Source organism: Cetorhinus maximus, chromosome 24 (assembly GCF_964194155.1).
Source record: "Cetorhinus maximus chromosome 24, sCetMax3.hap1.1, whole genome shotgun sequence".
NCBI classification, from domain to species: domain Eukaryota; kingdom Metazoa; phylum Chordata; class Chondrichthyes; order Lamniformes; family Cetorhinidae; genus Cetorhinus; species Cetorhinus maximus.
Window position 1 is genome coordinate 6,391,488 of NC_135902.1, and position 27,489 is coordinate 6,418,976.

Genomic DNA, 27,489 nt, shown 5'->3' on the forward strand with positions numbered 1-27,489 from the left:
TGTAACTTTCCTCATCGATTAAGTGTTCAGTTTCTTTATTTTTCTACTTGCTAATTGATTTTCTGCTTTTGTTATCTCAATGACCAGAGATGTGATCTGAGATCTATGTTACAACTGTGAAGAAATTATTTTATCTTAACTGGAACTGAGAAAGTTGCAGCGAGACCTGAAGCGGTCTAGAAGGTTATCGAAGGGTTATGAAAGGTTGATTGTTAGATTGATCCCACTGGTTGGCAAGATTCTAGCTTAAGATTATTGTAAAAAGAATTAAAGGACACGTATAGTTGTTTTTCCCCTGCAGACTGTAGTTAGGTGTGGCATTTTCTCATAAACTTCTGATGTTGAGTTCACAAGGACTTTTAAAAAGGAATAGGTTGCTTGAAAAATATTCCTTATTCCCAACTAATATTTAACGGGTAGAAGATAGAACCAACCTCATTCATAGACCTTCCTTGTATTTTCCTTCATAATGACATACACTGATAATTTAATCCTGTTTTAATAAAACCTAATAACTCTCATAACAGAGATCACAGTCTTATCTATCAGAATAAGTAAACAAAATGATGTGTTAAATTTTGTGAAAAGATATCAAGAAATAAGTTAATATTTCAAACTTGCAAGTTGTCACTTTATTTGCTTTGTAGCTACATAGATATTGCAAATGTTATTTTGAAGTGTGAAATCACAGCTAAATGTCAAACGTTAATATTCAATGAAATCTTGTTCAGTTAGTAATAAGTATATTATGATTAATTTCTTAATTCACATTAAATAATATATCTTCATTCACATGTAAGTTTCTTGCTATGACTTTTTTAAAGTCATCTAAAGCGCATACTTTGTGATCAGACAGGAATCATTTTTAATAACATTTGATCCTCGAGGCTTGATAGAAGTTTTCAAAATAATGAGGGGCCTGGATTGAGTAAATAGGGAGAAATTGTTCCCACTCGTAAACGGATCGAGAACCGGGGGCACAGTTTTAAAGTTTTTTGCAAAAGGAGCAAATGCGAGAAAAAACTTTTTCACACAGTGAGTAGTTAGGGTGCCTGGAAGTGTAGTGGAGGTAGGTTCAATTGAGGCATTCAAGAGGGCATTGGATGATTACCTAAATAGAACCAATGTGCAGGGATACAGGGAAAAGGCAGGAGATTGTTACTAAGTTAAAATGATCAGGCAGCCAATGCAGACACGATGGGCCAAATGGCCTCCTTCTACACTGTAACAATTCTGTGATTCTGAGTATGATATAATTACTTAACTAAAGCTTTCATCGTGCTTACTGATGATCCTCTATACCCTGTCCCAAAATGATTCCAATGATTCAGGTAATGGAAGAGTTGGTAAAGTTTCAGTCGCTTCTCAAACCCTGGTACCTTGGGAATCTTGTTATGGTATGCTGTGTAGAAGGCAGTGCTAAACCCCCCAAAAATTCCAGATATTGATAGTTCGTATTCAGAGTGACCATAGAAAGAGGAAGGATCAAAAATGACGGGACCATCTTCTACTTGTCCAATGTTTCCTCCCCATAGGTCTCCATGAAGGAGAGCCGGTGTAATTTCTATGTCATGAAATAGAGCAGGTATCTTCAACTGGAAAGCAAAATAACAACAGTTAATGTCATGTAGAGAAGAGACATGATTAGTGGTCTGGGGGTGCAGCTCATTGTTGTATCCACACAAACCGTGGCAATTTGGCTGTATGGTTTTGATTCCCCAGCATAGACTGTCCCTAAACTCAGTTGGGCTGGAGGTTAAGGAATCAATCCCCCAATAGGAGGAGTATTACAGGAGAAGTCCAAGTGAGCTGCTAATGAGCTGGACAGCCATTAACTAGTCCACATCAGGAGCAATGAAGAAGAATCATAAGGACTCGAAACGTTAACTTTGTTTTTCTCTCTCCCCACAGATGCTGTGAGATCTGCTGAGTTTTTCCAGCGTATTCTGTTTTTGTCTCAGATTTCCAGCATCCGCAGTATTTTGCTTTTATTTTAAACCCGCAAATGTCTGACTCTGAGGAGAGTGTGTTCCCAACTCAGCCAAGTTTTAATTATGGAAATCACAATTATTCAATTTGTAAGAATCAATAACTAATTTTGTACAATAAGCCTTTGAGCTTGACGAGATTATACTGTCAACTTTACTTAAGTCGCTTGGCTAAGTTTCAGCATTAAAGATTTGTGTCACGGTATCTGTACCTGAAGCTTTGACCAGAGATCCCTTACTTCACGGTCACCATATTCCTTTTCAATTAAATCCAATTGCATCTGAAGTCGTTGCTGAGTAAAGAAGCTAACCCAGTCATTCTGCCAGTCATTATTCTGATGAAAGAAAATTGAAGATTTTATACAACATGACCAAATAATTGATTTTGGTTCAATTTTGTCTTACAAATGGCGTTTTTTGGCGGACAAAAAAAAAATCAAACACGGACCCACAGAGCTGTTACAACAAGGCCAGTGTGGGGGAGATGATGCAGTGGTGATGTCACTGGATTAGTAATCCAGAGGCCCAGGCTCATGTTCTTGCAACGTGGGTTCACATCCCACCACGGCAGCTGGTAGAATTTAAATTCAATTAATGAATCTGGAATATAAAGCTGGTCTCAATAATGGTGACCATGACAACCATGATCATTGGTTCACTAATGTCCTTTGGGGAAGGAAATCTGCCATCCTTCCCCAGTCTGGCCTACATGTGACTCCAGACTCACAGCAATGTGGCTGAACTCTTAACTGCCCTCTGAAGTGGCCTAGCAAGCCATTCAGTCCAATGGCAAATGGTAATGGGCCACATATGCTGGCCTTGCCAGCGACGCCCAAGTCCTGTGAAAGAATTAAAAAATCTAAAATTCATATCACAAACATATTCTTTGTCCTTTCTGTACATGCAGGCTGCAGTACCAGAATTGAGGTGTTAAATTTGATGATGGTGGTACTATTGTGTTTTTTCTATTCTGCAGACCATGTATATGCATGGAACAAGACACCCCACTGCTTCACAGAATTTGCACAAATGTGCAATTGTTATACTTTATTCATTTATTCAAATTCTTGAAGAGAAGTTCCTTTCTTCAAACCTTTGTAGTCTCCAAAAGACATCTTTCACAATATACATGGAGACAGTATATCCTTGGACTGAATAGCTATGAAGTGTGCAGTTTTTGCTCACATGGATTACTTCAAATGTCCTCATTGAATAAAATCAGCAAAGCATCAGAAGCTCATTGACACCACAAAGCACAGGTTGTACAAAAGTGGTAATAAGGTCCCCGCTTTATAGTTAGCTTAATGCACTATCACCAGCACTAAGCATCAGTTCTAAAATCCTTTGATCTGTCAGTACTGCAGACATGAAAAGACCATTCATCTTGTCCTTTTGTGCAGGCCTATATCTTGAATGCAGTTAAAAGACTCCTTCCCTGACATTTCAGTATCAAGCCTATAACCCTCTATTTACTGCTAAATTAGGATTAGTTTTCTGTTTGAAATCTTTGACTCAGAATGCATGAGCCGGCTCTAAGAGCCGAATGATTTACTCCTGCTCCTATTTCTTATGTGCACTGCATGTGGTGGAAGCTAATTACAAAAGTATCAAATCGTGGCTTAAAAAAAATCAGCTAATTATTGTCTTATATTAAATGTTTCAATATTTGCCATTGTCACAGACCTCACTCGTTCTGTTTTATGTTTCAAAACATCTTGCAGGAAACAATTTGACAGTATTCTAAAATGAACTTTTTTCTGGTGCAATATCACAAAGATTCCATTTCTGTGACACTATAAATGGGTCCTACATTAAATGAATTGAACACTCACAATCTGATTCCTAGTGGGCAAGGATACGCTTGTAATTTGTCCTCAGATTGGAATTTAATTCAGAGTGGGCACATAGATCATGAGTATGTGAAAAGGAAATACTATAATAACACAGGGAATGGGGGCAGGAGATGGAAGAAAGTGAGAAAGAGGATTCTTTTGAGGTTAGGACTAATGTCACTGTTGGGACAGAGTGGAAGGAGCTTTGGGCGGCGGGGGGGGGGGGGGGGGGGTTGCAGGAGTGGGCGCGTGCAGGCGCACCTCCGATTGGGGGCGCGCCATTTTACGTGGGCGGGCCAATTAAGGTTTGCCCATCGTGACGTCCGCCAGGAAACGCTGTGCGCTCCCTGTGCGGGCGGGGTGGGGGGGGTGATTCCCTCAGCCGGGAATGCGCTCTTCTGCGCGCACATGCGCAAAAGAGCGCACTCATCTCCCTGAGGCTAAGTGCTGCCTCAGGGAGATCGATGCCAAATTCAAAGATGGTCAATGCACAAAATTAAAATTTCCCTGACATGTCCCCTCATGTGACAGTGTCACATGAGTTGGGACATGTCCATGACTTTCATTCAAACTTTTATTAAATTTTTAAAAGTCTACATGAAACCTCATCCCACCCGTGGATGAGGTTTCATGCTTTTGCTGAAACTCGCCAGGGTTCCCGGCCTACCCGCCAACCTTAAGGTTGGACAGGCAGGTTCTTTAACTAGCTCAATTACTTTTTAAATGGTCTCAATTGGCCGTTGATAGGTCGGTGGGCTTACAGCTGATTTGGCTGCGCCCCCACCGACCTGAAAATTGAAATGACGCGGGGTGACGTTGGGAGTTCCACCTGACATCATCCCGCGTCATTTTACGCGTCGGCGAGCGGGCCCCGCCCCCGACTTCAATATCCTGGCCTATAGCTAATTGACCTGCAAGTATTTAATGCTGCCATGATGCATAAAACAGCACAATATTCCATCTCTCAACACCAAGTCACTCATCTTGATATGTGCAGTTTTTAAAATTTATTCTATCATGGAATGTGAACATCGCTGGCAAAGCTAGCATTTGTTGCCCATCTCTAATTACCCTTGAGAAGGTGATGGTGAGCCGCCTTCTTGAACCGCTGCAGTCCATGTGGTGTAGGTACAGCCAATGCTGTTAGGAAGGGAGTTTCAGGATTTTGACCCAGTGACAATGAAGGGACAGTGATATAGTTCCAAGTTAGGATGGTCTGTGGCTTGGAGTGGAACTTGCAGGTCGTGTTGTTCCCATGCATCTGTGGCCCTTGTCCTTTTAGGTGATAGAAGTCATGGGTTTGGAAAGTGCTGTCAAACAAACATCAGGGAATTGCTAAGGTGCACTGCTGCCATTCTGTACTGCTTGCGTAAATGTTTAAAGGTGGTGGTTGAGGTGCCAATGAAGTTGTTCTGGGTGGTGTGAAGTTTCCTGAGTGTTGTTGGAGATGCACTCATCTAAGCAAGTGGAGAGTATTCCATCACACTCCTACCTTATGTGGGGAGACGGTAGCATAGTGGTAATGTCGACTAGTAATCCAGAGGCCCAGGCTAGGGACAAGGGTTCATGGCAGATGGTGGAATTTAAATTCAATTCATAATATGGAATTGAAAAAGCTAGTCTCATTAATGCTGACCATGAAACCATTGTCGACTGTTGTAAAAACCCATGTGGTTCACTGATACCCTTTAGGGAAGGAAATCTGCCATCTGTACCTCGTCTGGCCTACATGTGACTCCAGATCCACAGTAAGGTGGTTGACTCTTAACAGTCCTCTGAAATGGCGTGGCAAGCCACTCAGTTCAAGGGCAATTAGGGGTGGGCAACAAATGCTGGCCTTGCAGTGATGCCCGCATCCCATGAGAGAATAAAAATATATGGTGGAAAGACTTGGCAGAATCTGGAGATAAGTTACTTGCCACAGAATTCCCAGCCTCTGACCTGCTCCTGTAGCCACAGTGCTTACATGGTTGGTCCAGATAACTTTATGGTCAACAGGATATTGACGGTGGGGGATTCAGTGATGGTAAAGCCATTGAATGTCATGGGAGATGGTTTGATTCTCTTGTTGGAGATGGTCTTTGCCTGGCACTTGTGTGGTGCAATGTTACTTGCCACTTATCAGCCCAAGCCAGAATGTTGTCCAGGTCTTGCTTTTTGTGGGTACGGACTGCTTGAGATTTGAGTGGTCATGAGTGGCACTGAACACTCTACAATCATCAGCGAACATCCCCATTTCTGACCTTATGATGGAGGAAGGTCACTGATGAAGCAGCTGAAGATGGTCAGACCTAGGACACTACCCTGAGGAACTCCTGCAGTGATGGCCTGGGGCTAAAATGATTATCCCACAACAACCACAATAATCTTCCTTTATGCTAGGTATGAGTGCAACCAGTGGAGAATATTTCCCCTGATTCCCACTGACTTCAATTTTGCTAGGGCACCTTGATGCTACACTCGTTCAAATATTGCCTTGTTGTCAAGAGCAGTCACTCTCCCCTCACCTCTGGAATTCAGCTCTTTTGTCCATGTTTGAACAAAGGTCGCAATGAGGTCACGGTTAAAGGGAGTTTTACAATAGTGTAGGAAGAAAATGACAAATTCAAAATTAATCAACTGCATTTTGGAAATTGGCCATAGAAGATAGCCACTGCAGCCTAGTGAAAGAATTAGTTACTCACAGATTGCCTGTCAAAGCTTACAGAAATTAAAATGGTCCTCATACATCGTAAAATAAATGAGGAAATGCTTATTTCTATCGCTTTTATTTAAGTAAAGAGTTACCTCTTTCTGTGTAGTGTTTTTGTATATTTTATTTATGTACAAACCTTTGGGACAAAATTAATGGAACCAACTTTACTAAATACAGTTAAGCACTAGAATATCATTACAGTCTCCATGCCTTCTAGTTGGCATGTTCGTGCCCAGGTGTTTTGGTTGAAATGTGTGTTAGCTAGTATAATGCGTCAGCATTATTAAAATTAAAAATCATGGCATGAATAATATTGATAGCTGAACAGAGTCTAGACTAACTCTTATTAGCCTAAGCTTTTACTAAAAAGACTCTTAAACTCTTTTACTCCCTCCAAAGGTGAGCAGGACATATAAGAAATAGTATTAACTGATCAAGACCTCTTATGAATGATAAATTGCATTTTGATAGTGCATTTTGAAGGTGATGGTGGGGGTGGAGGAGGTAGGAAGGTAGACCAAGGAGCAATTGATATATCTGAATATTTTTTGTGAAAAATTCTAAGGCAAAAAAGGAGATTTCAGAAAAAGCAATTGCGTTCATAGTGCCTTGTGCTAGCCCAAAATGCTTTGCAACTAACTTCTGAAGTGCATTCTGTTGCCTTGTAGACAATCATGACAGCCCATTTGTACAAGCAAAGTTCCACAAACAATAAATGAGTGAATGACTAGTTAATTTTTTTTCTTAGATCTTGTATGAGGGATACATGTTGGTCAGGAGACTAAGAGAGCTCTCTGTTCCTCTTGGAATAATCCCATGGTATTAATGACTTCAAAATAAGCAGTCATGCAAGAAAGGCCTTGTTCAACATCTCATTCGAAAAATGATGTTTCCAAAAATGCATTCATCACTCCATAACTCTAACTAGATTGTGTGCTCAAGTCCCAGAGTTCCTGATACTAGCATAAGTATTCTCAATTGAGTGAACATGACACCTTCAGGATGGGTATATTTTGGGAGAGTGTTAACTGCTATAAGAATGGTTTCCAATGATGAGCAAAGCACAATCTAGCATTACAGGAACTTCGATTGAAGACTGAGATATGGTTGGAAAAGATTCCTTAAGTAATGAAAGGGTAGGTGTGGGGTCTGAAAATCAGGAAAAAGATCTTCAAATCAGTTTGCTGCAGCACAGAGGACCATCACAGAAGAAATGAGACCTCAAAATTATGGAAATGAGGTTGAAACAGACAATAAAATGTAAAAAAAATTAACATAAACTAAATGATTACTTTATGAAAACGCTATTAGAGAAGACACTAATAGCATGCAAGCCATTATTGTAGGTTTTACAAGTAAATTTAATTTTAAGATAAATAAAATATACAAAAACACTACACAGAAAGAAGTAACTCTTTACTTAAATAAAAGCTATAGAAATAAGCATTGCCTTATTTATTTTATGGCGTATGAAGACCATTTTAATTTCTGTAAGCTTTGACAGGCAATCTGTGAGTAACTGATTCTTTCAATAGGCTGCAATGGCTATCTTCTATGGCCAATTTCCGCAAGGCAGTTGATTAATTTTGAATTTGTCATTTTCTCCCTCCTCTATTATAAAACTCCCTTTAACCATGGAGCAGTAGCAGCTTCCAGGTTCTTTATCCAATTCTCATTCTGTTCAAAATCTTTCAGTATGGATACTATCTTGACTGCAACTTTCTGGAACACATTTTATTAAATGTTTCAGAATCTAAGTAAGCCTAAAGTAACTCACTCCTTTGCCCAACGATCCCTCCTTCCCTCCTGGAATGCACGCACCACTGGGCACTTTCAATGGTGATGAAGAAATTATTAAGAATTTGATAGATGTGGCAAATCACTGGTATGGTTCCAGACTCTCATCACTCTGCAATAGTCACTGGTGCTCTACTGCAGTATATTTATCTCAAGTTGTAATTTACTCAAATTTATTCAAATTACACGAAAGTGCACTTAGCAAAGTTAGCTTAATGACAGATGTACAATTATTCAACAAAATTCATAAAGAGAAGGTATTTACATTTGAATTTCAGAGGAACGTCTAAGCTGCAGTTACTTTATTTTGTAATTCAGTTCTAGATAGAATTGCTATCCACATATTAGAACGTTTGGGCAGCGTAAAAGGCAGACAAGGGCTTGTTTTTCTTCAGAACAAACGTACTCTGATACCTTCTCCCTATGCTTCTCCCTATATTTCATGTTATTCCATGTCAATCCAAGGCCCCTTCTACCCTCTCAGTGAACATAAAGGATTCCATGGCACTATCTGAAGTGCAAAGGAGTTCCTCCAGTGTCCTGATCAACATTTAACCTTCAATCAACATCACCAAAACAGGTTATCTGCTCATTTATCTTTTTGCTGTTGTGGGACCATGTTGTGCACAAATTGGCTGCTGCATTTTCCTACAATGTAACAATAACTACACTGCAGAAATACTGCATAGGATGTTGCAAATTGCTTCACAGCCAGAGGTCGCGAATGACAATATAAGTGGAAGTTTTTTTCTTTGATATCTAAATCTTTAAATTTCATTTTTAAATGCACTCTAATTTTACAGTAATTTCTCAATATTGTATCTGAGGATATTAAAGTTCTAAATGTGTGCAAGGAAAACGAAAATCAGCCTACCTGTGGAAGATAACCACAGCAGGTAATGGTATGAAACCCAAATTTGTTCACGTACTGCAGTTCAGACTGCCCTGGCCCCTTGCCTATCTCAGATGGAACAAAAAGACATGTTTAGGCCAGTGTCTTTATACGTTTTATGTTGTACAACCATGCTCATTCATTTTTAATACTATTTTCAAAACACGATAAGTATATCATCTACCTCTTCTCAACAGTCAATTAGGAAGTATATACTTGTGTTCACTTAAAACAATTCAGATACATTGAACTACTATAAAAATAGTACAATCTCCTCTTCATAATGTGCATTCCATGTCTACTGCTCGTGCCATGCTAAATAACTCCAGCTCAATCAGTTAAAACTAAAACATACATTTTAGTGTTACTTTGAACTAGTAATAAGTCCAGTTTTCTGTAAAGCAATGCAACGTGCCAGTAGCCTTTTTCAAAGTTTTGTGAACAAAAACAAGATCTACCTTAATATAGAATTTGCATTCCTCACCTGCACAGTGGTAAGTTACAGTATTTCACAATCAGGTATAATTCTGCCCTCTCCTCAGAGCATCCTACCTATTTTGATGAATCGATGAAAATAAATCTTACTCTCTGAAAGAGGAACACAGTGCATTTAACCCATAAAGCTTCAGCAACCTACAATGTATGCCCCCACTTTTGTACAAAAAGGATTGCAAAACTTAAACGCCATCCATAATTATCAGGCATGATATTTTCCCTCATCTGTTGCTGTTGGTGTCACAAAGATATACAGGAATCTGGGTTATGTAATTTGTCAAACTGAAAGCTCTACACTTGACATACAGTAGAGCAAAGTTAAATAATTTACCAACAGCCTGTGCATCTTTCCTCTGTTGCTCCTTAAGCTTTGCATTGTGAAGATGCAGATTTGCCAGTTGTTCTCCTAACGTAGCCATGTATCTGGAAGAAAAAATACCAGGACTGGAAATAGCAACATATTTTTGACAAGTTTTGAAATGAGCAAACCAAGAAGAACCTTCAAATGACACAGCTATGTCTAAAGCATCATTGTTGATTGTCTATTTGATACTATTTATAAGACACAGCAAAACAAAGGATCAACATTAACTTCTAAAATGTAGCAACTGGTGCACGTCTTTGCCACACATTCAACTATGTGTCATATTCCAGTCTTAGCCCCAGGAACCATTTTGCTTTCAGTTACCTGATAATAAGAAACCCAACCCATTCCTGCTTTCACATTCCATCTCCAACTTTGCTCAACTGCTCTACTCCTAGGCTCCATATCATATTCCTGACCTGTTTTCCCCACGTGCTCCCTAAGTTACTGCTCCACAAATTACTTGTGATTATGTCTTGGCATATCTAATACCTCAATGCAAATACACTATTGTACAAATACAAAGAAATAACAGCCTTGAAACATTCCTGATACCTAGATTTATAATAAAACATTTTTCTGTAACAATATTTCTAACCTACTTTTATGATAACAGTTGCTAAGTTGTACACCACATTGATTTTCTTCAGGTAAAAACACACTAAAAAATTGAGGATTGAGGCATCATTATTACAGATTTATGAAGTAGCTCAGCATTTTATGTAATGTCGAAGAAAGAAATTCAGGTGAATTACAGGGCTGTATTCAGATCAGAGTGTAAATAACATCCTGAACAAAGAACTTGAAGCTTCAGTGGTTCCAATTGACACCAGAACCCCAAAACAAGACTGCATCATGGAAAGTACTCTTCCATATATTTAAAAACAAATGCACACTTATGAGTTGCAATAGTTTTTTAAAAATTCCATTTTAACTCTTTTGTGGCAAGCATTATGGCAGACATAGCCAAATGGGGCATTGTAGCCATTGATTCATAAACATGCGGCCAAATAGCTAGTACTTTTGATGCAATCGTTACAAGCTTATTAGAAAATAATTTATTCTGAGCATGGCAACACCCTATGTTCAGCTCAACCACACTTAACAAGTTTCTGTATTCACACATAATAAAATGGAACTATGCATGGTAATTATATCATTAAGGAGTGGAATCTCAACTTTTATCTCAAGACTCACATTAGTTCCCAAATTGCGAAACAAAACTCAGCTTTTCACTTGGGAATGATGTTTCCATTAATAAATTAGCTGGTTCAGATTGAATGAATGATGGCATGAAACAATAATTAACTTTTTCAGGTTGAAACCTTACCTGTTTAAACCGTGAATATCTAAATGTTCCATAACAAACATTGCTCCACCATCTGAGAGGCTGATCACTTTCAATGGCTTTGGTACCTTCACCGTGCTGGTTTTCAAGATTGCCTCCAGACTTGCCTTTTCGCCATCAAACATTGTTTTGGCCTATTTCAAACAACGTGATTAGTGAGACGATGAATATCACCAACAAAGTTCAAGAACAAAAGTATTTAAAGCATCACCAACATCTATCGAACCAATAAAGTTTGAGAGGCCCAGTTCAAAAATTTCATGTATACCTGCCTATGGAATTCTCACCCTGACTGGAACTCTGTGTTTTGCACGCTGCTTAAATGCAGAGTTAATTGTTTGGTGAAACATGCATAAGATAATCAAAAATTGTAGATTTATCTGTTCATAGTTAGCAAAATATCATTTTTTTCTCAGCTCCTAGCAACCACTAAGCTCAAATTTGTAAGGCAGCTGCCTTTATTTTCACCCATCACATATTCTTATAGAATTAACAGAATGCTATAATCAAGTCAATACAGTTCCCTCAACATGAGGCACCTAATATACCACTCCCCTCTGCATTCACCTTTAATAATCCCCCTTTTCAAACAATAATCTAAATCTTTTTAAGAAATCTATCGATCAGCATTGAAAGTTTGTGACCAAGAATTCCATATTTTAATCACCCCTGTGCATTTTTCTAACTTTCCACTCAAATAGACAGAATTGAAAGCACAAAAAAAGGCCTGTGCCAATGTTAATGTTCCACACACACCTCCCACTATCCTATTTCATCTAACCCTATCAGCATAGCCCTCTTTCTCTCTCAGGTACTTACCTAGCTTCCTTTTAATAGCGTCTATGCTATTCACATCAACTACTCCATGAGGCAGCAAGTTATACATTCTAACCACGCTGAGAGTAAAGAAATTTCTCCTGAATTCCTTATTGGATTTATTAGAAACTATCTTACATTTATGTCCCCTAATTTTGGACTTACCCTTGTGAAACGGATTGGGATTGTTGACTACATAATATAGTCCAATCTTAATTCAAGTCAAACTAACAGGCATGCAATTCCTAGTGCTATTCCCCTGACCTAAACTTGTAACATTAACTATTTTTCCAATTTTCTAGTATGACCCTTATGTTCAATGAGGTGTAAACAAAAACTATTAGAACTTCTACCTCTCATTTCCTTGACTATTTTTGGATGTTTTCCATCTGGACCAGTTGGCTTAGAAATGTTAAAACACTCTTTGTTTTTATATCCATTTGATTACTGATCTTCATTCTGTCTGCGCGCTTGAATGCATTGACATCTTCCCAGGTATCAGGAGGGGATGTTGCCACTATTTTCTGTACTGAAAACTTTTAAGAGAAAACTTAAAAATTCCACCCAACTCATTTTTAAAATGCCCACTTGCTTGTAAACACTTTGCATAAATGTCTCATCGCCTTTGTCCTTTTGTTTTGGAAGGTCTTTTAATATATTTATGTTTAATTTTACACATTTTCATAAAAGGTCTTGTGATGCAGTGGGTTGTGTTCCTGTCTTTGAGCCAGGAGTTCCAGGATTGAGTCCCATTCCAGGGCCTAATGGCCACAGAAGGCGGGTTCATAATGTGGCCAAACAGGTTGAATGTCAACCTGTAAATCCTTCCAATATGTCTATGGCAGGCTGTAAGATTGGGAGTGTCTCCTGGTCAGCCATGCTTGATATGGAGTGGCGTCCTTCAAGCTATAGCTTCTGGCAACAGGCTGGCAACCTGTTCCAGGAAAAACTAGCCATGGAAACAGATAAGCTCGTGCTTTGTCTGCCTCATGTGCCACAAGGCGCAGGAGAGCTCCAAGTCTAAGGCCACATATTTTCATTCTCTCCTTAATCATTCTACTTTCTCTCACTGTTTTCTCATTTCCCTATTTGGCCAATTTTGTTAGTGAAATCTGATATGTGGATTTCATATAATTTACTGCATAGACATTTATTTAACAAAATTAAAAAAGATTGTAAATGTAGTTCAGAATAAAAGCTGTTATAACTTTCAAATTTTCTAAATATTATACAAACTGAAGTGTCAATAGAGCATAGTTTTATTCAAACACAGGTAATACAACTTGAATTTCCTACCATGTCAAAATTACAACAGCTCATTGTTAAAAATAAGCCAATCAATGTAGAATAGATCAGTTTAGAGTTTAGTTAAAGTGGGTAGATTAATAACCAGTTCCTAGGACTCTGCTAAACACTAACTGGTTGCCAACAGATGCATGTGAACTGACTGCACTTTGCCTCTTCCCAAGATTGGAAATAGCGTGGGAAAGTTATGGGTGAGAATCCATTTTCTGCTCTTCTGTAACTTTGTATGTTTGAGCAGAGTGTGCCTTCAGTACAAAACTAAAACCAGCTTGTGATTAAGTCATTCAATTGTAGATTATAAGCACATTTGATTTCATAGGTATATCATTATTTCTTTTGCTATTAATAACAAAGTACCTTTTATATAAAGAACTGCAACATACAGTTTGCTTTAGACACTGGTGGAAATATTGCAAGGATTTAGAAAATTTGGTTGTTTAGTTATAGAGTCTTCCCATTACTCAAAAATTGCATGTATATAGTGCTTACAGCATATTTCAGAAACATCTCAATAGTTTATGCAATAATAATCGCCTTAAATGCTTCTTTTGGCTAGAAAGATGACTGGGACACATGCAGAAACCTATCACCAGTTTTGAATGGGGCAGAACAAGATTCTGAAAAATCTACATTTGCAACATTTTCTTCCAATAACAGGGACACACTGCAGTTAAGACTAGGGAGTAATAAATGCAAGTTGGTAAAACTAAGGCTTAGAGGACTTCCAAGTGTGCATATGGGTACAGGACCTTAACTTGTGAAAAGCAAATTTCTTCGCAGGACTAAGCACCGGGAAGCCTTCCACTGCTTGTCCAACTGGAAGACACCAACTTGTTAAGACACTGGCCTGCAACATTATCTGGAGCTGAGTAGGAATACAGTTTGTAATGATAATTCAACTTCTCCAGGATCCATTGGCGAGTCTGGCTGGCTGGCCAGCCATCCATCAACAGTGCCCTGAAGTAATATAAATCTATGACTTGGACATCAGATTACAAAAGCTGTTCTACAGGGCAAACTTGGTCCCAAACTTCCATCACCAGGCATGTCACCTTAGAGTTATTTTCACGTCCAAGAGATTCCACATGCTTGTTTCCCTTCAAGGAGTACAATCAATAGTTGGCCATTAGACATCCGATAAGTGCTAGTAAGAACCCTCACTAATTGGACAGCAGACACTAGGGGCTGGATTTAATAAAGGCGATGGGGTTCTTGCCCTTGGGAGCCCTGTGTCACCAATTTTTGGGAAGGTTTTTTTCAGGCACTTAACTGGACAGCAATGAGCCTTCCCCAAGACCAAGGACTCCAGGGGAGGAAGCCCTGGCCGTTGAGCTGCCGGCAGCTCTGCTGAATGGTAGCACCACCAAGGAGGCAGTGGCTACTCCCGCTACTACATCTACCCGGGGCCTAGGATAGCCGCTGGATCCCAGGTGATTGATAGTGAGAGCGAAGTCGGTGGGGGGTCACAGGAGAAGGGGATCAGCAGCAAGAGTAGGGGGTTGCGAGCCAACACTTCCCTTCCCAATGCCAAGTCCCTCAATCAGGCACTGAGAGCTTTTGAACAAGGGGTCCCTCTGGAAGCCAGCAAGCAAACATGTCAGGCTTTGGTTTTTGGGCTTCCCTCATGGCAAGTCCCCCACTCGCCACTGGGTTAATACCAGCAGTGGATGGTTATGGCCCTTAAGTGGGACATAATGGGGTGGAGGTGGGAAGGCTAGGGGTTCCTACCCACAACCCTGCCAGCTGACTCATCAAAAGTGGTAATTTTTGAAAATCTACAGCTAGAAATTAATTAATTATTTAATTAATTATTGAGGGAGTTGGGTCATGTTCTTGCCTCCCTTCCAATGTGGCTAGTTGATACCTTGTAAATTCCTTAAACGGTGAAATGCTGTGAAATTAAATTCACAGCACAGACTTCGATTCAGTTACAAACACACTGATGAGTGAGACGTGAGTTTGAATATGCACCATAGTTGCAAAGTCTTTTTTTTATATAAAAGAGTACTGTTTTTTCTTTCAATAGTCATACACACTACTATCTGTGAGCAGACCTTTTCCCCAAACTTTGGAAGTATTCTTGTTTACTCTTTGGTCACAGGCGTCCCATAACCTAGATCTAACAATTAAATCAATTTTGGTATACTCTATATTGGACTTTACTATAGGTTCCTACTGTGAAATTGAATCTAGTCAACAAACAAATATCACCACTGCTCTGAGCCATCACAAAGTAAAATTAGCTACCATTTTGACAAATTAAAAAGGTACATTATGATTACATTAATCCTAAAGGCAGAGATGCTGAGCATAAATTAAATACTGAAGCTACGAGAGTTTTTTTAATCTGCTCAAATCTTGCCATGACAAAGTGAAAATTAAGTGTCCTTTTTGCAAAGTTCTCAATACAGTATTTGTGAATACAAGCTTAATTCTCACTCCGCCACAGACTGTGTGTTCCTGCAATCTTCACTCCTTCAGTTTTTGATGAAGTTCTTCTTTCAGCAAGCAAAGACAGTTGATATGCTTAAATTCACTTTGATGTTTACATCTACTGACATGCTGGAGAATGTTGCACACCAAGAAAGGAACATTGAAGTAGTCTATTCTCATATAGAACAATAACAATGCCTTAACAATACCCTGGGCAAAATTAAATACAAAAACCATATGAAAGACATGAGAGACAATAACATATGGCTCAACAAACATTACCCTGATTCGAAAGGCAGGCACATCTACCCACGAATGTTTATATTACTCCAGCCAACAATTAAGCATGCAGACCAGCTGTCTCTCGCACTTAAATTCACACTTCACCCCATCAACCTGACTGTTGCCGATCAAAAGGGTAAGACTACCTAAATTCTGCAACTCATTTCCAGTTTTAAAACCATAGTTCAGAACAGTTGGTTGTATTATTTTGAACATCTCAAGTCTTCATCACAAAATGGGTTCGGATGCAAAAGGCCCTTCATTCAATTTTTTCTCTTCCTTCCAGATTATCAGCCATTTAACCCTTCTAATTCATCTAGCCACACTGTTAAGAGTGGAACCAGAGATGAAACAGGTCACCTCTTGCTCAACAGTGAGCGAATGGTTGAGACGGTAAATGAGTGAGTATGTTTCTTCAGTTTTTACAGAAAGTGAAAGCTGCACAACTGCAATAGTAACTAAGAAGGATATTTAAGAGTGACTACTGGAGATAAATATTGAAAAGTTAAGGACTAAAAGAAGATAAAATGACAGGTTCAGAAGTACACAACCCAGAATATGGAAGGAAGTTGAGAGGACATGAACGCAAATTGTAATTTTTCAAAAATCTTTGGAAAGGAGTGGGGCCAAAGGATTGGAGGGTTATAATTTTTACAGCATTGTTCAACTTAGGGAAAGAGATAAGCCAGGAAAACAATGATGATTAATTTTTAAAAATAACTTTTGAATATTTATCTTAGTAGTCACTGTTCGATACCCTTTTTCAATATTCCTACAGTCATACTTTTGCCTTTCTCTATAAAAACTAAAGCAAAATACTCATTAAGCAAGCAGGAACTCACAAACAGCAAATGAGATAAATAACCAATTAATTAATAGAAAGGCGGTGAGAGTAGAAGAATGAATATTGCCCAAAACACTGGGAGAGCTCCCTCCTCATTGACAGAAATGCCATGAAATGTTTTATAAAAACAAAAAACTGTGGATGCTAGAAATCCAAAACAAAAACAGAATTACCTGGAAAATCTCAGCAGGTCTGGCAGCATTGGCGGAGAAGAAGAGTTGACGTTTCGAGTCCTCATGACCCTTCAACAGAACAGAACTTCTTCTCCGCCGATGCTGCCAGACCTTCTGAGTTTTTCCAGGTAATTCTGTTTATGAAATGTTTTATGTTCACTTCAATGGGAAGATGGGTCTTGCTGGCACTTCCAGCAATGCAGAGCTGACTTAATACTATACTAAGATAGTCAATATGGATTGCACACTTAAGTCCTAGAGTGGGGCTTGAAACTACTCAAGAGGTCGCTGTGTTATGAACAACACTAGCAAATCATTGATTTAAATGATATAGGCTTTGGCATAAGAAAAAATATAATGACTCGGATTTTGTGGTCAGCGACGGCGTTTGCTGTTGACCGCGAAGTAAACTGTCCACAAAGATCAAGTGATCTCTCTAATGTGGATTTTCCCTACCCCGATATAAGTTTAAATCTGGCACTAAGACAAGGCAATCTTCAAATATGCAGCAGAAATGATGTCATCAAGCAGTGTAGTGTCAGCAGCCAGTCACATTGGAATATTCTCACAGACATACAGCCAGGAAATAAATACATTGCACTGATTATCCTTCACTTTTAATTAAACTTTACAGAGGGTGAAATAAATGATTGGAACATATATATACACACATGGGATTAAGACAGAAGCTAAAATATCATAAGTAAACTTTATAAAAAAAAATTCCACATATTTTTAATTTTATGAAGAAATTTGACATTCCACAAATATAAAATTAGTTTTTCAGGACCAGAGAGGCTTTTCAACAGTAATTACGAACTTAGTATGCTGTTAAAAACCCAGTTACACCCCACTCAACAAACGTGACTTATACACAGGTTTTGAACAGCAAAATGAACAGCATAAAAGACAACATTTTTGTCAATTCAGTGATTTCTACTTGTTTGCAGTCAGAGGGACTCCAACAGTACGCCCTATGGGGAAGTGTAGAAGCACTGACAACAGATTTCCGTGTTTGACTGCGCTTGGTGTGGATTCCAGAAGTTGCTGTCAGTTTCAGAGGAGCAATGATGGCAAATGCTGACACAAAATCCATGCTACATATGTTTGCTGACAATGCTGACTTTGGGATCATGGTAGACCTTAAGGAAGAATGTAAAGGACAGGTGGAAAAAGAGTTCAGTGCAGTGAAGGAACATCGGGGGATTCTAGACAAGGATCTTTAAAAGTAGAAATGCAAGTAGAAAATGCCATAAAAAGGCACATAGAATTCTGGGTTTTAAAATAGAGTCAGAAATACAAAAGCAATGTGAAACTTTTACAAAGCTTTAGTGGGAGTTGGGTTATTGTATACATTACTGGACATTCTGTTGCATTTGCATTTATATAGCAGTTTTAAGGTGAAAAACATCCCAAAGTGCTTCACACAGAGAGGTATTAAAAAAGCCACTTAACACATTAGAAGGAGCCACCAATGCCTGCTGAAAGGTGATCAAGGAGGAAAGGAATGCAGAGAAGTGAAGGGGTTTAAGGAGCTAATTCAACAGCATGAGGCCTAGGCAACGAAAGGCAAGATTGCCAATACTGGGAAGATGGAGGGGGATGCACAAAAGAACAAGGTCAGGTATACACAGAGTTGCAGGGTGGATGTAGGACTGGAGGACATACAGGGTTAAGGAGTAAAACAACGGAGAGATTTAAACATGAGGATGATCACTTTAAATTTGAGATGTTTGTGGACCGGAAACCAATTCAAGTCTGTGATGACAAGGATAAGTGAGCACTGAAATAGTTGAGTCTTCAGATGATAAGGCATGGACTAGGGTTTCAGCGCAGAAGAGCTGAGATAGAGGTGGATACCGACAATGTTACAGAAGCAGGCGACATCTGTAATGGAGAGGATATTGAGTCAAAGTCAACTCAGGGTACAAGAGGATGCTGAGGTTGTGAACTGTCTGGTTCAGCCTGAGACTAACCAGGGAGGGGACCACCATGCTAAATGAGATATATTTCAAACAGATCTAGCAACTCAAGACTGGGTATCCATGAGGCGCTGTGGACCATCAGTAGCAGCAGAATTGTACTCAAAAACAATCTGTACCCTTATGGTCCAGCATATCCCCCACTCTACCATTACCATCAAGCCAGGGGGATCAAACTTGGTTCAATGAAGAGTGCAGGAGGGCATGCCAGGAGCAACACCAGGCATACCTGAAAATGAGGTGTCAACCTGGTGAAGCTATAACACAGGACTACTCACGTGCCAAACAGCATAAGCAGCAAGTGATAGACAGGGCAAAGCGATCCCACAACCAACAGATCAGATATAAGCTCTGCAGTCCTGCCACATCCAGTCATGAATGGTGGTGGACAATTAAACAACTCACTGGAGGAGGAGGCTCCACAAATATCCCCATCCTCAATGATGGAGGAGCCCAGCACATCAGTGCAAAAGATAAGGGTGAAGCATTGGCTACGATCTTCAGCCAGAAGTGCCAAGTGGATGATCCATCCCGGCCTCCTCCGGAGGTCCCCAGCATCACAGATGCCAGCCTTCAGTCAATTCAATTCACTCCACGTGATATCAAGAAATGGCTGAAGGCACTGGATACTATGACATTCCGGCACTAGAACTAAAGACTTGAGCTCCAGAACTTGCCGCACCCCTAGCCAAGCTGTTCCAGTACAGCTACAACACTGGCATCTACCCAGCTATGTGGAAAATTGCCCAGGTATGTCCTGTACACAAAAAGCAGGACAAACCCAACCTGGCCAATTACCGCCACATCAGTCTACTCTCCATCATCAGTAAAGTAATGGAAGGGGTCATTAACCGTGCTATCAAGCGGCACTTGCTTAGCAGTAACATGCTCACTGACACCAAGTTTGGGCTCCACCAGGGCCACTCAAGCTCCTGATCTCATTATAGCCTTGGTTCAAACATGGACAAAAGAGCTGAACTCCTGAGGTGAGGTGAGAGTGACTGCCCTTGACATCAAGGCAGCATTTGACCGAGTGTGGCATCAAGAAGCCCCAGCAAAACTGGAGTCAATTGGGAATCAGGGGAAAGACTCTGCTGGTTGGAGTCATACCTAGCACAAAGGAAGATAGTTGTGGTTGTTGGAGGTCAGGGGCAGATGGGAACACCACCACCTGGAAGTTCCCCTTCAAGTCACTTGCCATCCTGACTTGGAAATATATCACTGTTCCTTCACTGTTGCTGGGTCAAAATCCTGGAACTCCCTTCCTAACAGCACTGTGAGTGTACCTACACCACATGGACTGTAGTGGTTCAAGAAGGCAGCTCACCACCATCTTCTCAAGGGCAACTAAGGATGGGCAATAAATGCTGGCCCAGCCAGCGAAGCCCACATCCCATGAATGAATTTTAAAAAAGGATTGGAATTCGTGGCAAGATCCAGTTTTTGAAAAAGGCTGAGGATGATGCTTTCAGTCTTCCCAATGTTTAACTGGAGGAAATTGCAACTCATCCAAGATTGATTGTTGGTGAGCACTGAAGCAGTTTGACAGGCCAAGAGAAATGGTGGAGAGGGAGAGCCGGGTGTTGGCATGGTATATACGAAAGCTGATAACGTGTTTATGGCTGATGTTGACAAAAGGCAGAACATAGATATGGATGAAAAGAGAACCAAGGATACATCCTAGGCAGACTCCAAAGTTAAGCCATTGCTGGAAATGCTCTATTACAATTAGATAGCTCTGTGTGGAACAAACTACTTAGCTCGAGAGACTTTGGGAAGAGAGTGATGAGACCAACTATATTAAGGTTGCAAAGAGGTAGTGGAGGGATAATATACCAGTCATGACACACTGTCACTTGTGACTTTGGTTATGATCATTCCAGTACTGTGGAGGGACTGGAAACCTGATAATAAAGATGCATTTCAAAATGGGAAGTAACAACACATTCAAGCACTTCAGAGATGAAAGGAAGGTTGTAAACGTGGTAGTAGTTTACAAGGACAGAAGGTTAGATGAGTTATTCTTAAGGTAAGGTTAATGAAAGGGATGTTTTGAAAGGAGGGGGTTTGTACCTGAGAAAAGGAAAGCATTTACAATGTCAGCTAGCATGAAAAGCAGGAGGGAGGTTGGGTGGTCACAATTTATTAGGAATGGGGTTAGGAAAGCAGGAAGTGGGTTCAATGATGGTGCTGATTGGCACTTCATGGACAAGAGGAACAGAGGCGTTCAGGAGGGACAGCTCAAAGGATGATCACAATATTAATGACAGAATTCATCAGCTCCTCACCTGCTGTTGGCTCTAAATGTAGTGGGAGAAAGAGATTTAAAGAGACAGTTGGTGGTGCAGAAAAGAGGCCGAGCTATCTTTGTTTTCCAGGGTAATCTTAAAATAGCAGGTGGTTTTGGCAGAGGAGGGTGAGGTTCAACAGCAGTTGATGTGGTCCAACCAAAAGGGCCTTTTGGACAAACGAACCAAGAGAGACCATATCAGGAGTAATGGCTGGATGGGGTGAAGAAAAGGTTGTGTGTGGGACAAGGACATCAAAGGTAGGTGGAGGTGGAAATATGCAAAATCAACAACTGAACTATTCTTCAAATGAAAGACCAAAGGCTTTCAGGGAATTTGGAAGTGCAGTTATAAGTAACTTGGGAGGACTTTTTGCTAAAGTCAAATACAGATGTGAGGATGGAAGAGGAGAAGGGTCCTCATCAACGACAGAGACCATAGGAGAGGCTACAGGAAATGGCATGGACAAGGGGCTGGTCATGGATATTAGTAGGATAATTTATATGAAGCAAGAGGTTAGGGGAGGCATTAATTTCCGCATAGAGGAATGGAGGAAGTGATGATGAGCGAAAAGAGTGAGGATGAAGGGTTGCTCAGTGCAGAAGCTGAGGGAGAATATCTTGGGGTTAAACTCAGCGTGGAGCATAGGGGAGTACAAGAAAAATTATTTGAAAGGTGTCATGAAACAATGTAAGATTCTCAAAGCAGAATAAGATGCCGGAAGAATTAGGCAAGAGGCCAAAGTGTGAAATAATGTTAAGGGTTCCGGCTCTACTGTGATGCTTTGGTCAAGGCAGATGGTGAAATGTTTAGTCAGGTTGGGAAGCTTCAGTAAGGAATGGATATACAAGCCAGAGAAAAAGTAGAATGGAAGTTTACTTAGATTAAACTAGGAATAAGTGGTTATAGTTATAGTACAGTAATTGAATTTTCTCAATGCATTTAGAGGAATGTAAGGGAGGTTTTCAATATTATGAAAAGTTTAGCACATGATTTTTTTCTGTTGGTTGATGAATTGGTGACAAGAAAGCATAGACTAAGGATTATCACTAGAAAGATGGAGAGGAAAGCACACTGAGGATATATGAACATGCAATCCTTTACCATATGCCCATTGAAACAATTACTACATCATCATTTGAAACTGAATTGATAAGTATTTGAAAAGAAACATTCAATTAAAGAAAAAGGTAAAGAATAGGAAATGACGGTTGACAGCTCTGGCTGAAGGGTTTGGACTAACAAGTTTGCAATAAGCTAAATATCCTCCTTCTGTGGTTCAAGCTTGTGCACTGGCAGACCAGGTGGGCAGTCTTACGAAAAATCCAGAGTGATTCACCTTCATTTTTTTTTTTGTACGCATGTTCTCTCCTTATTTCTTACAGATATGGATTCCTGCAGAGATAGGTTTCCACAAATATAATTTTTTCTCATCCAAGTAGAGGTGTGGGTGTGCCTACACCAGATGGACTGCAGCGGTTCAAGAAAGCAGTTCATAATCACCTTCTGTAGGCCAGTTAGGGATGGGCAACAAATTCTGACCGTGCCAGTAACACTCACATCCCATGAACTAATTTTAAAAGCTGTTCTTTAGGTGACAGTCCAGGCCCTAAGTATGAAAATCTGTTTTAAAGTTCAAACCAAATCATACACTCAACTAGCACTCGCACCCATGCAAAGGAGTTACTGGAGATCAATAAGTATGACCTTGGTTGATTTTCTCTTTTCTAGCCCAGGGGCACTATGAACAGGTCAGGCATTAATATTATTCTCCCTGATGAGATTAGCCAATTTAATGCAGTGCAGTAATAAAATCTGGGATCTCCAGTCTGTGGAGTGCAGCTACTTTATCGATTAGTTTTCAATTCAGTCTCCAACTTCCGGCTCCAGAACTGTCTGCCATCTGCCTGTCTTCCTGTCGATAGGATGGCCACGACACAAATATATGTGCACAAGGAATCAGAGTCAGAAAATTGTATCCTAGCACATTTTAGGGCAGAAACAGCCTTGGACAATGAGTTGAGTTTTATAATTGGATTTATTTTTTGCTATTACTGGCTCAGTTTTTATAAATATTTAAAGTAGATGTCAGTGAACATAATGATGTTGTTTGGCTCGGTTAAAGTGACAGATCTGATGGGCTCTGTAGTTTAAGTTCTAGTTATAAAACATCAGCCTTCATAGAAAAAACAAGATTCATTCATTGCTCTTTCAATTTTGGAATCTTCCTTTGAATGTATTTATCTACAGTGGATTCAAGAATTAGTTACACAAAATAAAACATATTTATCTAGTTGGCGCCAGTTTAAGTAACTGGTTCTCTCCTTATTTCTGACAGATATGGATTCCTGTAGAGGTAGAGTTCCACAAATATAAGTTTTTCTCATCCGAGTAGGGGTGTGGGTGTACTTACAAAAGATGGACTGCAGCAGTTCAAGAAAGCGGCTCATAATCACCTTCTCAAGGATAATTAGGGACGGGCAACAAATGCTGATAAATGATATTCTTGGTTGCCACAGATAGTCAGGACAAAGTTGCCTCATAGCGTAATTGTGATGCTCTAGGCATAGTTATGGGAATGGGAATGTACAACTTCTGTATCTTATGAAGTTCTACTTAGAGGCATGCAGTTGCAGATATATGTGTGGGAAGCAGCTTATAAAGGGAAAATCCGACTAAAGCTCACTTAGGGATATGTCAGCAGGGCTTGTTGAGTTATAGGACTAGGGATGATGGTGATTTTTTTTCCTTCCCTAACCTAGTCTTTCATTGCTTGTATGTAACTTCACTTTGATTTACAAATATTTCCTTTCTCAAAAATAACAAACTGCCCTTAAACCCACTGAGACGGTAGCTGACCAACAGTCACAAGCCTCAGGAGAGGAGGAAAAGAAATAACAAAAACTAACTTTATTCCAGAGAAATTTACAGCACAGAAGCAAATAAATCCATCTTCTATTGCAACTATGTGGAAAATGATTATTTCTACGTTATTTTTCATTGCTTCACATCCAAAATAACACATTACCTATACATTACTATCTATGCAGCACAGTACATAAATGAATGTAAAATGCAGGTACATAAAAAGGGATCTAATCCTAAGGATTTCATTTCCAAACATACAAAAACAATGGACAGGAAAAAGACCAGCTGGTGCATCAAGCCTGCCCCATACTCGTGATGCCAAGAGCATCATGATGAGTAATTTGCAACTTTCCAGTTACTTGCACATTTTGATCTTCAAACAAAAATCCAATTTTATCAAGATAGCTGATGCTAGTACAACAAAAACGAAACACACATAATGAGGTTTACGTTTTCAATGAGACTTACAAACCTTTTTGAGGAATATATATCACATATACACATTATTTAAGCATGGAAAGAGGCCATATTGGTCCACTGTGGCTCTGCCATCACTGACTCCACACTGCAACACTCTACTTTAGTCCCATTTGTCTCATACCATTTCATATTTTTCAATTACTTCTTCTAACTCCCTCTTTAATGTTGTGATTTAACCAGCTTCAATAGCCACTTGTGGTAACATGGTCCATATTTTACAAGTCTTTTAAAACAAAAAAATGTCTAACTTCTTCCTTGATACTTCTTGCACTATTCATAAGTGTACAAACATAATTAGTTTGATCGATTTTTAAAAATGTATTGTATTTTTTCAGTAAACACACAGTTGTGCATACTAATTCTGCCAGCCTAAAACACCTATGCTATACAACAATATTCCCTCCTCTCTTTTGTGTCACCATTCAAAATTTAAAAAATCACAAGGTAATTGCAAATGAAGGCAGCTAATCAACTTCGGGTTGCCAACTTTGCATAATTGCCCTGAACTCCCCAGCTGCCTGAGTGTGTTGGAGGCAGGTTCAATTGAGGCATTCAAGAGGTGATTGGATTATTATTTGCAGAGTTATGGGAAGAAGGCAGGGGAATGGCAATCAGTGCATTGCTCATTCGGAGAACTAATGGCCTTCTTCTGTGCTGCAGCAATCGTGGTTAGATTAATTACCTGCACACTGCTGCAAGCATCCCAGAATAAAAAGTACAAGGGCATTGCAAAAAAAGTTTTATTTTAATTTTATTTGAACACTTTCATCTATTACTTTATAGAAATGGGAGAAATACTATTTGACTATACAGGATCATTGGGGATAGGAGGTGGCATAATGAAATAGCCAGGAATGCATCCAGAATTGGCAACCCCCATTTTAATATAAATATATCCATTCAGAAAACACCTAAACTTTCTCCACTTCAGCAAATTAGTTTACCTTGATCATTCCCTGTGTGATAGCAATCCTGAATTTGTTTTTACTATTTTGACCTGTGTCCCCTTTGCTTCATTCCCACAATTTAACGTAACATTCAGGTTTTCTCTTTTCCAATCCCCTAATTACAGATCGCACCTCCACCTCTTTCCAGGGTGAAAAGGCCAACTATTCCCTGCCCCGCCTCATGCTCCAAGGCTTTTTGACAGGAGGTAACAGTCACCACTCTTTCCAATGGCCTGCAGCATTTAACTGCATCAGACAGGCCCGCCCCCCCATTGCACACATCATAACAACATTCAAACAAACCGAAAAGGAAATGCATGAACCTGGCTTTTGTGATTGATTTTGACAAAAACTCTTCCTGAATCCGTTTCATAACTCTGCCCTTCGCTAATACACCCGCCCCCTGCGTATCCCAGCTTTTTAAGACCAACTGTGTTCAGCTCCCTCTTCAGTAAACTCTCCATCTTCACCAAACTGGCCATGGGGACCTCGACAAGTAGCTGTCAACCGACCGCCTGATGCTGATATATTAACAAAAATGCAGGGTTTCCCGAATCATGCGATGAGAAATATTTACATCCTGCATTTGAATAGCTTTTGGTTAATTTTATGGAGGTTTTAATGAAAAGAAAACAAAAAAAAAATAATGCAGGCGCGAATTAAAGCTGCCACCTGCCGCTCGGGAGAAACTACCAGTCCCACAATCCCCGGCGGCGCCAAGTAAATCAGATAAACTACAAGTCCCACAATCCCCGGCGGCTCAGGTGGCTGCCGAGGACCCCAGCGGGTGCGAGATGTAAACAACGAGCCGCGGAGGGAAAGGGGCGGGGCTAGTTATGATGGACATTCGACCAGTCCAATCCTCAATGGGAACGATGAAAGCGGGGCCCGCCTCTATCGGACGACGGCCAATGATGGAAGAGCGGCGGGCGGAGGGGGGCGGAGCGGGCCGCTCAAGACGGCGATCGGGGGGCGTGGAACCGTCAGAGGGCGAAAGCTCGCCGGTGGGGGTTGTTGGCTGTTTGGTTTAAAGATGTTTTGAAAGTGACGTTGGCATATTTTGAAGTATTGGAGGGAGGGAGGAGGGAGGGGGGGGGGAAATCTGTGTGGCAGCTCAACGATCGTTGGAGGTGAGGAAAGAGATGGGCAGGAGACGGAGGGTTCTCCTGTTGCCTAGCCGACGGTGAGTGGTTGTCGGCGCCGGCTCCCTGAGGCGGGCGGGCGGGCCGGGTGGTGGGGAGGCGGTTTCTCTCGAGCGGCGGCGACGAGCTGAAACTTGCCCGATGAATTTCTACCTGTTCAACGAGAGGAGCTGCCGCCAGTCCGCCGCCCCAGCATGGAGCGCCGCCCGTGAGAGGATGAGCCACAAAGGCAGCCCGGTGAAGGCTTACGACTTTCTGCTGAAATTCCTGCTGGTGGGTGACAGCGATGTGGGGAAGGGAGAGATCCTGGCCAGCCTGCAGGATGGAGCCAGCGAGTCACCCTATGGTTACAACATGGGTGAGTAGTAAACACAACCACCTCTCTCCCCACCACCTCAAAACACACACCCAGAGCTGGCAGCCTGTATTTTTTTTTTAAATCCAAAGGATATACTTTATTCATAAAATTTGTAAAAGCAAATTATGTGACTAATGTAATGTCAGAGTTGACGACATAA

General features: G+C 40.3%; 2 protein-coding genes across 4 annotated transcripts in view; one reads left to right on the forward strand and one right to left on the reverse strand.

Moving 5' to 3' along the window:
• Nucleotides 1-603: 603 nt before the first annotated feature.
• On the reverse strand, nucleotides 604-26,325 carry fn3krp (fructosamine 3 kinase related protein). 2 transcript variants are annotated; one of them, XM_078570701.1, is made up of 6 exons: nucleotides 26,153-26,325; nucleotides 11,394-11,545; nucleotides 10,031-10,122; nucleotides 9,187-9,269; nucleotides 2,201-2,323; nucleotides 604-1,595 (listed from the first exon to the last, which is right to left on the reverse strand). In XM_078570701.1, exons 1-6 carry the CDS (start codon nucleotides 26,309-26,311, stop codon nucleotides 1,257-1,259), a joined length of 948 nt encoding a protein of 315 aa, XP_078426827.1. In that variant the 5' UTR covers nucleotides 26,312-26,325; the 3' UTR covers nucleotides 604-1,256. The 2 variants fall into 2 exon arrangements, with proteins under 2 accessions (XP_078426827.1, XP_078426828.1); XM_078570702.1 differs by lacking the exon at nucleotides 26,153-26,325 and adding an exon at nucleotides 25,827-26,096.
• Nucleotides 26,326-26,792: 467 nt separating this feature from the next.
• Nucleotides 26,793-27,489, forward strand: part of LOC144699627 (ras-related protein Rab-40B) — a 73,682-nt gene continuing 72,985 nt past the window's right edge. The window contains exon 1 of one of the 2 annotated variants that reach the window (XM_078570703.1): nucleotides 26,793-27,329. In XM_078570703.1, coding sequence (XP_078426829.1) covers nucleotides 27,113-27,329 — 217 coding nt within the window. In that variant the 5' untranslated portion in view covers nucleotides 26,793-27,112. The remainder of the gene's footprint in view (nucleotides 27,330-27,489) is intronic. The other variant, XM_078570704.1, reaches the window with a different exon arrangement.

Excerpts from the sequence above, each read along its gene's own strand:
- fn3krp (XM_078570701.1), bottom strand. The coding sequence starts at position 26,311 with ATGGCCAGTTTGGTGAAGATGGAGAGTTTACTGAAGAGGGAGCTGAAC. Across the intron at positions 2,324-9,186 it reads GCTGTGGTTATCTTCCACAG|AATAATGACTGGCAGAATGA; the intron begins GTAGGCTGATTT and ends TTCTTTCATCAG. Across the intron at positions 1,596-2,200 it reads ATCTCTGGTCAAAGCTTCAG|TTGAAGATACCTGCTCTATT; the intron begins GTACAGATACCG and ends TTTGCTTTCCAG.